Consider the following 9,300-nt stretch of genomic DNA (forward strand, 5'->3'; position numbering starts at 1 on the left):
AGACAGTAAAACACGTTTTACATTCAATTCAATTCAATTCAATTTTATTGTCATTAAAAACAATGTGCAGGCACATGTTAAAAATGAAATGAGGGCTGTGGCTTCACCAAACAGTGCAAGACAGACACAGACAAACACAGCAAACACAGTATAAGATATACACACATGAAGACCCAGCTAAAAATAAGTTTAAAATAAGTTAAAATGTATAAGTTACATCATATTCCTGTTGAGGGGACTTGTCTTTAAAACAATCAATACGTATTATGTTGTTCTTATTTATGTGATTCTTATAAAGTTGAATCCATTTTGGTTCATCTTTGAAAATGAAAGACATTTAATATTCAAATATTTAAAATTTGAGCTATTTATTATTTGGATTTTGTTTTTGTTTGTGTTTTGTTTTGTTTTTTGTTTTTGTTTTTTTTCTTTTGCCTTTTATGAAGAACACCTGAAGAATAATTGCGTTGTGTTATGAATAACATAGATAATAAAAATTCAGAAATCTTTGTTTTGGAAAAGTACATTCATCCTGTGTCATTAAAGAGTGTGGGGTGTGATGTGCTAATAAACTGATGGAATCACAGCAAAGCTGATGGAGTATTTGGAAAGAAATAAAGGTTTGTTTTTCCCTCATCATTTTAATTGTAGATGTCTGAAACCTAAAATCATCCTCAGACTGTTGATCTGTTTTCATAATTTGAAGAAGTTTTAGCATCTCAGTGTATCTCTGAGGATTCAGCTGTGATTCCACTCAGCTCTACATGACTCTTCATCACTATGAAGAACCTGAATGGACTAAATGACAACAAGTAAGCAAAGACATGAGTCCTGAAACCAGACTCCAGCCACCATGAAAACTAAAGTTAAAGGCTTGAAGTCAGTCATTCATGTGATGTAACTAATGTCATAGGAAGGTGGAGGTCCAACCGTCTCTATCAAGTTAATGAGAAACATTGATCATGAACATTGTCAAATAGTATGCTGATGGTGTCCTGAAGATGCACCAAAGCCATGACCAATCATTTGATGCTAGTTATAAACTGCTCCTACGTACCTAGAACTGGTCCTAGTCAACTGTCAACATCTACAGTGCTACACTGCTGTTAAGGTGGTGGCTGAAAGATATAAGTTTAGACAACGGAGTCAGCATCACGGAGAATCAGTGGCACGGTACGTGTCCGCGCTGAGAGAACTTGCTGCTGCGTGCGACTCTAAAACGTTTAAGGATGACGTGCTACGGGACCAGTTGGTGGAAAAGACTAACTCCAATCAGATAAGAGAGCGTTTGATGCTGGAGGTGCCCCTAACTCTGGAAAAGGCTGTGACTATTGCTGGACTAATTGAATCCGTCACATCGAACGCTAAAATCATGGACCGGGGAACTGCGGCTGCAGCGCCGCCCGCAGGAGCTGTGGGTGTGCAGCCGGTGGACACAACCACGGGACCGCCAGTGTCCACGAGAGACAATGCCACGAGACAAGGGCTAACATGCTTCAGATGTGGAGCACGCCACCATAAAGCTTGACACGGGCGCACAGAGAAGCGTGCTCCTTGCTACTGACGTCGACATCATGGGCGGGGAGCGGGGCCCCCAGTTGGCGACGGCTGACGGCAGCCCTATCCACACCTACGGCGTGCGGTCTGTAGAAGTGTGTTTTGGTGGACAACGTTTCACATGGGAGTTCGTCATGGCCAATGTAACGCTTCCCCTCCTCGGAGCTGATTTTTTGTGCGCTTACGGTTTGCTGGTGGACATTCAGAACAGCCGTCTGGTCGACGCCTTAACCTTCTCCTCCTTCGCATGTACGCGGGTGGAAGCGGCCTATGCAGGGCTTGCCAACTCTCTCTCAGAGGCAGACAAATTCAACCACCTCCTCGCTGAGTTCCCTGACCTCACCCAGCCTACCTTCTCTGCACCCACCGTTAAGCATGGGGTGGATCATCACATTGCTACGAAGGGGCCCCCGGTCTACGCCAGAGCCAGGCGTCTCGACCCCGCCAAATGCGCCATTGCCAAGTCTGAGTTCGAGCACCTGGAACGCATGGGGATCATCCGCCGCTCTGACAGCCCGTGGGCGTCCCCACTCCACATCGTCGCTAAGCCTGATGGAGGTTGGCGCCCATGCGAGGACTACCGCCGACTAAATGACGCCACCACGCCCGACCGCTATCCTGTCCCGCATATCCAGGACTTTTCTGCAAACCTGTCTGGCAAACGCGTCTTCTCAAAAGTCGACCTGGTCCGTGGTTATCATCAAGTTCCCGTGCACCCCTCGGACATCCCCAAGACAGCGGTGACTACCCCATTCGGCCTATTTGAATTCCTACGAATGCCATTTGGACTCAAAAACGCGGCCCAGTCCTTTCAGCGGCTGATGGATTCAGTGCTCCGTGGCCTTCCTTTCATCTTCGTCTATTTGGACGACATACTCATCGCCAGCGCCTCCGAGGAAGAACACCTGTCCCATCTTCACACCCTCTTCACACGCCTCAGCCAGCATGGGCTGATCGTCAACCCGGCGAAGTGCTGGTTCGGGCTGACGGCCATTGATTTCCTCGGGCACCGCATCACTGGGGACAGGGCGGTCCCCCTGCCCTCAAAGGTGGAAGCGGTGGCGGCCTTTCCGCGCCCCCAAACAGCTCGTGCGCTCAGGGAGTTCATCGGGATGGTGACATTCTACCACCGCTTCATTCCCCGAGCCGCCTTTATCATCCGGCCACTGTACGAGGCGCTGAAAGGCATGTCCCCCAACCAGGCGGTCGACTGGACAGCAGAGCGGGACCGTGCGTTCACCGAGACTAAAGCTGCGCTCTCCCAGGCTACCCTGCTAGCGCATCCTTCACCTACAGTGCCTATTTCCATAACCACGGATGCATCGGACTATGCTGTTGGTGCGGTTCACGAGCAGTGGGTGGGGGGGACTTGGCAGCCTTTGGCCTTTTTCAGTCGCCAGCTTACACCCCGAGAGCGCAAGTATAGTACTTTTGACAGGGAACTCCTCGGTCTCTGGCTCGCCGTCCGGCATTTCCGTTTCCTGCTAGAGGGCCGCGAGTTTACTGCGTACGTGGACCACAAGCCCCTCACGTTTGCCATGTCCAAGACGGCCGAGCCATGGTCCGCTCGCCAGCAGCGACAACTCTCCTACATTTCGGAATTCACTACTGACATCCAGCACATCGCTGGTAAGTCTAACCAGGTAGCTGACTACCTCTCTAGGGCAGTGATTGGAGCGGTCCACCTACGCCTGGACTATGCACAGATGGCCGCTGACCAGGCCACGGACCCGAGCATCCTCCGTCTCCAGACCTCCGACACGGGGCTCCGCCTGCAGGACGTTCCTTTCAGCGACACAGGTGTCACCCTCCTGTGTGACATCTCCACAGGACAGCCCAGGCCCATCGTCCCGGACAGCTGGAGACACCCCGTATTTGAAGCTGTGCACGGCCTCTCTCATCCAGGCGGTAAGCCATCCGTGCGCCTGACCTCTGCTAAGTTTGTGTGGGAGGGACTTAAGAGAGACGTGAAAGCGTGGGCCGACTCGTGTGTTGCCTGTCAGCGGGCTAAGATACACCGCCACATTAAGGCGCCCCTGGAATGCTTCGCAGTGCCGGAGAGACGATTTGACCATGTCCACGTCAACCTGGTTGGTCCCCTACCCCCCTCCCATGGGTTCACCTACCTCTTCACTGTGGTGGACAGGACTACGCGCTGGCCTGAAGCTGTTCCCCTGGCATCCACGACGTCTGCTGATGTGGCCCGGGCTTTTATTGGGTCGTGGGTCTCACGTTTCGGTACGCCTTCCGACCTTTCATCTGACCGCGGGCCACAGTTTACCTCAGAGCTATGGAGTGCTGTGGGTGAGGCTCTGGGCGTCAAGCTTCACCGCACTACCGCTTACCACCCTCAGGCGAACGGCCTATGTGAGCGCTTCCACCGGTCCATGAAGGCTGCGCTTCGGGCTACTCTCAAGGACTGCAACTGGGTCGACAAGCTCCCATGGGTCATGCTGGGCCTGCGGACCGCCCCGAAGGAAGACCTACAAGCCTCCTCTGCGGAGCTGGTGTACGGCACGCCACTGCGAGTCCCAAGCGATTTCATGCCCAACGCAACGCGTCCCTGGTCAGCTGTGGACCAACGAGCCTCCTTGCTGGACGGGGTCAGAGCTTTCACACCCGTCCCTACCGCCCAACACGGCGCTCCGGTGTCCCAGGTGCCCCCAGGTCTGCAGTCAGCGGAGTACGTGTTCATCCGTCACGACGCACACCGCCCCCTTATGACGGCCCCTTCCACGTCCTGGAATGGGGAACTAAGCACCTGGTGGTGGATTTTGGGGGCACGGCCAAGCATGTTTCAGTAGACCGAGTTAAACCTGCACACCTGGACTTGACGCAGCCGTTGGAGTTAGCCCAACCTCCTCGTCGCGGTCGTCCCCCGGCTCCGCCTCCTCCCCCCGTGGAGGCCCGCGCTGCCTCTTCTGCTCCTCAGGCCGACCTCCGCAAGCCCACGTCAGTGCCTCCCAGAGACACTCCGGCCCCGGTTACCCGGAGCCGCCGCGGACGGCCTGTCGGCCCCCTCGCCTGCCTGACTTCGATTACTAGGGCGAATTCTGGGGGGGCTCATGTGGTGGACACGTATTGGGGACAGAATTCACCCCGGGAACTAAGGGTTAAGTCAGGGTTGCCCTGGCAGGTTACCGCAGGGTTAAGTTATGGTTGTCCAGCCAGTTTTCTGAGGATTCTTGCCGCCTCCGCTCAGTCGAGCTGTGGTTTTGTTGTCTCTGATTTACCGTGGATGAAAGAAAGTTGCCTACACGGCTAAAGTGTGAACCTACGGTCTTCTCCGTTCCTTCGGCTCTACACTAGTTTTAAACTATCACAATAAATCTGCTCAAGGCCGCCTCCTCTGCAAGGAGACCAAGGTTTGCATAAACAAACATGGTGGATTTGTTTAATTTAGCTGTAGAAATCAATTTGTGACTGTCAGGTTTCTGTCAGACATAAATAGTCCAGTTTGTGCTCTGTGATGAAGTCGTTGACCAGAGGGGCTTTGTTGGGAATAGATCGGATATTGTAGAGGGCAAACTTATGACATGCCTTCTGCATATATACAGCTGATTTAACTAGAGGAGTTAGCACACTGTGGTCCACATGCCAGTCCAGCCGTAATATGTTGTGTGGATAAGAGACCCAGTGCCTAATAGTAGTCTATATGGGGAAAACCCCCAGTAAGAGGGTTAATGACAGATGAGGCCAGTGGGGGGAGCTATCGGAGAAAACTACTGTGGGGTGCAACCGTCGATGGAATCGGAGGCTCTGGGAGGGAATTATCGGATGTAAAGAGTCAGTCAAGCAGAGAAGTCTGTACTGCATGCTGCAAAAATTAGGGGACAAATCTCACAACTGCAAATTTGAGCATTGTCAACAACAATGTTAATCAACTCTATAGATAATTAATAGAGTAGGACTCACCAGTCCCTTGAAAACAAAACCCATCCTTCGTTCAGTAAAGTGTCTCATGAACTTCCCTGCATGAGGCCTTCGAGCTTAGGTCTTGGTCTCTCCCTTTGATCGCTCATTACAATTCACTGACCAGACCGGTTTAGCAAGAATATATGAATAAAACACTCAGAATATCCTGGTTTAAGGTTGATCTAATCTTTAATGGATTGAATAGCCTATTACAATTTCATATTATATTACCTTTAAATTGGCCTTTTTCTCTTTACATCAAGTCAAGTCAACTCAAGTTTATTTATATAGCACATTCAAAACAACCACAGTTGAAGCAAAGTGTTGTACAAGCTTAAAATACAATATAAAACAAGTGACACATATAAGAATAAAATTATGTAACGACAACATAATAAAATAAAGAATATAGAATGTAAATAATGAAACATAAGAGTAAAATGATATTTGCACAGTAAAATCACGGTGTCCAGCTCAACTTGGATTGAATGCCAGCGAGAAGGGGTAGGTCTTTACCACAGATTTAAAAGTCTGGGGTCTGAGCAGATCTGATGTGTCCTGGTAGATTGTTCCAGAGATCAAGGGCAGCAGCCACTGCAAAGGCTCTGTCGCCCCTATTCTCCAGCCTGGATCTCGGGACATGTAAGAGCATCTGGTGTGTTGACCTGAGTGCTCTGACTGGTGTATGATGATGTGTTAGCTCAGATAAATAAAGTGGTGCCAGCCCATTTAAAGACTTAAAAACAAGTCACAATATCTTAACCTTATGTCACTTAGTTGTTCTGCTTGGTGAGACAGTATGAGATTTACAGTTATGTTTTCTTCTAACACTAGAATACGATACAGGACTATCTTCTGTTAAATGAAATTACATATGACATTAATAATTTTCTTTATCAAGAGAATTTAACATTTCAATGCAGAATAAAATGTTTTTGAATGTTGTATTGACACATTGGACAAATCAGCAGTTGTAGGAAGCTGGCTTGTCAAACTGTCCAATTTGTTTTTCTTCAACAAGGAGTGATGAGATTAAAATGTGAATACTGCCCTCTAGTGGATGTGGTTTAAAATTGCGTTGTCTCTGGATTCTTGATAGACACTCCAAAGGTTTTTGTAGTACGTCTTGCAGTTTCCTGTCACTGTGGGCCTCAGAGCACAGTAGTACACAGCAGAGTCAGACAGCTGCAGACTCTGGATCTTCAGAGGAACTGATCTTGAGCTGGAATCCAGGCTGGAATCAAATCTCTCCTTGAACCCGTCCACTGTGTTCCCTGATCCAACAGAAAAGCGGCTCAGAATGAATGTGGGCTTGTCATCTGCAGCCTGTCTGTACCAGTAAAGATATGCACTTGATCCACTGGTGTTATAGTGACAGTCCAGTGTTACTGTCTCTCCCTCACTAACAGTCACATCTCCTTTGGGTTGGAGCACGTTGTCTTTTTGAGCTCTGCATTCTGTGGGACAACAACAGACGGTGTCAGTGTGAGGAAAAGAATCAATAAGACAAAGTTCAGATTAATAACAAGCAAACATAGAGTTGTGTCCTACCAAAGCACATAGCAGCCAACAGCAGTGAGATGAGCAGGAAGCTCATAGCTCTTCTGTTCAGTAACTATGAGCTCCAGTGACCAGAGAGGACTTCCTGTGTCTCACTGTGGAACCTTGTTTAATCTCCAACACTAAGTGGTAGATTTGAAGGAGGGGCTTGTTGAATGGTTCAGACAGTACAACACATTTTAGATCATATTCCTGTTGAGGGGAATTGCCTTTAAAACAATGAGCAAGTGTTATGTTATTATTTGTGTGATTGATGTAAAGTTGAATGCATGTTGGTTAAACTTTGCAAATGAATCACACATTTAATATTGTACATAACTAGTATTTAGATTTTTTTTTCTTAGTTTGTCTTTTATGGAGAAAACCTGAAGAAGAATTGCATTGTCTTATGAATAACATTGACAACAAACAAAAATGTGGAAATCATTGTTTTTGGAAAAGTACATTCATCCTGTTACATTAAAGAGGGTGGTTGTGATGTGCTAATCAGCTGATGGAATCATAGCAAAGTTGATGGAGTATTTGGAAAAATATTCGATGCCTTAGGTGGTCTGCACAGAGCAGAAACTATGGTGGGTGTAAGTTCATAGAGCTCAACAGCCAGCAGTTCAAAGCAAGATTGATCAAGTAGAGAGAGTGGTGCTAGTTTTACACTATCACAATAAATCTGCTCAAGGCCGCCTCCTCTGCAAGAACACCAAGGTTTGCATAAACAAACATGGTGGATTTGTTTAATTTAGCTGCAGAAATCAATTTGTGACTGTCAGGTTTCTGTCAGACATAAACAGTCCAGTTTGTGCTCTGTGATGAAGTCGTTGACCAGAGGGGCTTTGTTGGGAATAGATCGGATATTGTAGAGGGCAAACTTATGACATGCCTTCTGCATATATACAGCTGATTTAACTAGCGGAGTTAGCACACTGTGGTCCACATGCCAGTCCAGCCGTAACATGTTGTGTGGATAAGAGGCCCCGTGCCTAATAGTAGTCTATATGGGGAAAACTTCCAGTGTGAGGGTTAATGACACATGAGGCCAGTGGGGGGAGCTATCGGAGAAAACAGTACTGTGGGGTGCAACCGTCGATGGAATTGGAGGCTCTGGGAGGGAATTATGGGATGTAAAGAGTCAGTCAAGAAGAGAAGTCTGTACTGCATGCTGCAAAAATTAGGTGACAAATCTCACAACTGCAAATTTGAGCATTGTCAACAACAATGTTAATCAACTCTATAGATAATTAATAGAGTAGGACTCACCAGTCACTTGAAAACAAAACCCATCCTTCGTTCGGTAAAGTGTCTCATGAACTTCCTTGCATGAGGCCTTCGAGCTTAGGTCTTGGTCTCTCCCTTTGATCGCTCATTACAATTCACTGACCAGACCGGTTTAGCAGGAATATACGAATAAAACACTCAGAATATCCTGGTTTAAGGTTGATCTAATCTTTAATGGATTGAATAGCCTATTACAATTTCATATTATATTACCTTTAAATTGGCCTTTTTCTCTTTACATCAAGTCAACTCAAGTTTATTTATATAGCACATTCAAAACAGCCACAGTTGATCAAAGTGTTGTACAAGCTTAAAACACAATATAAAACAAGTGACACATATAATAAAATTATGTAACGAAAACACAATAAAATAAAGAACATAGAATGTAAATAATTAAACATAAGAGTAAAATGATATTTGCACAGTAAAATCACGGTGTCCAGCTCAACTTGGATTGAATGCCAGCGAGAAGGGGTAGGTCTTTACCACAGATTTAAAAGTCTCTGGGGTCTGAGCAGATCTGATGTGTCCTGGTAGATTGTTCCAGAGATCAAGGGCAGCAGCCACTGCAAAGGCTCTGTCGCCCATATTCTCCAGCCTGGATCTCGGGACATGTAAGAGCATCTGGTGTGTTGACCTGAGTGCTCTGACTGGTGTATGATGATGTGTTAGCTCAGATAAATAAAGTGGTGCCAGCCCATTTAAAGACTTAAAAACAAGTCACAATATCTTAAACTTATGTCACTTAGTTGTTCTGCTTGGTGAGACAGTATGAGATTTAGAGTTATGTTTTCTTCTAACACTAGAATACGACATGACATTAATAATTTTCTTTATCAAGAGAATTTAACGTTTCAATGCAGAATAAAATGTTTTTGAATGTTGTATTGACACATTGGACAAATCCGCAGTTATAGGAAGCTGGCTTGTCAAACTGTCCAATGTGTTTTTCTTCAACAAGGAGCGATGAGATTAATATGTGAATACTGCCCT

The 9,300-nt window shown here is 46.8% G+C and overlaps 1 gene segment (V, D, J or C); it reads right to left on the minus strand.

Annotated features, from left to right (window-relative positions):
* Positions 1 to 6,609: 6,609 nt before the first annotated feature.
* Positions 6,610 to 7,042, minus strand: LOC130133159 (T cell receptor alpha variable 38-2/delta variable 8-like; the record flags this gene model as incomplete). The annotated part of the segment is given in 2 exon segments: positions 6,610 to 6,929; positions 7,024 to 7,042. Coding segments are annotated over 2 exon segments (339 nt in total), but the record flags the coding sequence as incomplete, so codon positions are not given.
* Between the last annotated feature and the right edge of the window lie 2,258 nt (positions 7,043 to 9,300).

This window comes from Lampris incognitus, unplaced genomic scaffold (genome assembly GCF_029633865.1).
Source record: "Lampris incognitus isolate fLamInc1 unplaced genomic scaffold, fLamInc1.hap2 scaffold_240, whole genome shotgun sequence".
Classification (NCBI taxonomy): Eukaryota; Metazoa; Chordata; class Actinopteri; order Lampriformes; family Lampridae; genus Lampris; species Lampris incognitus.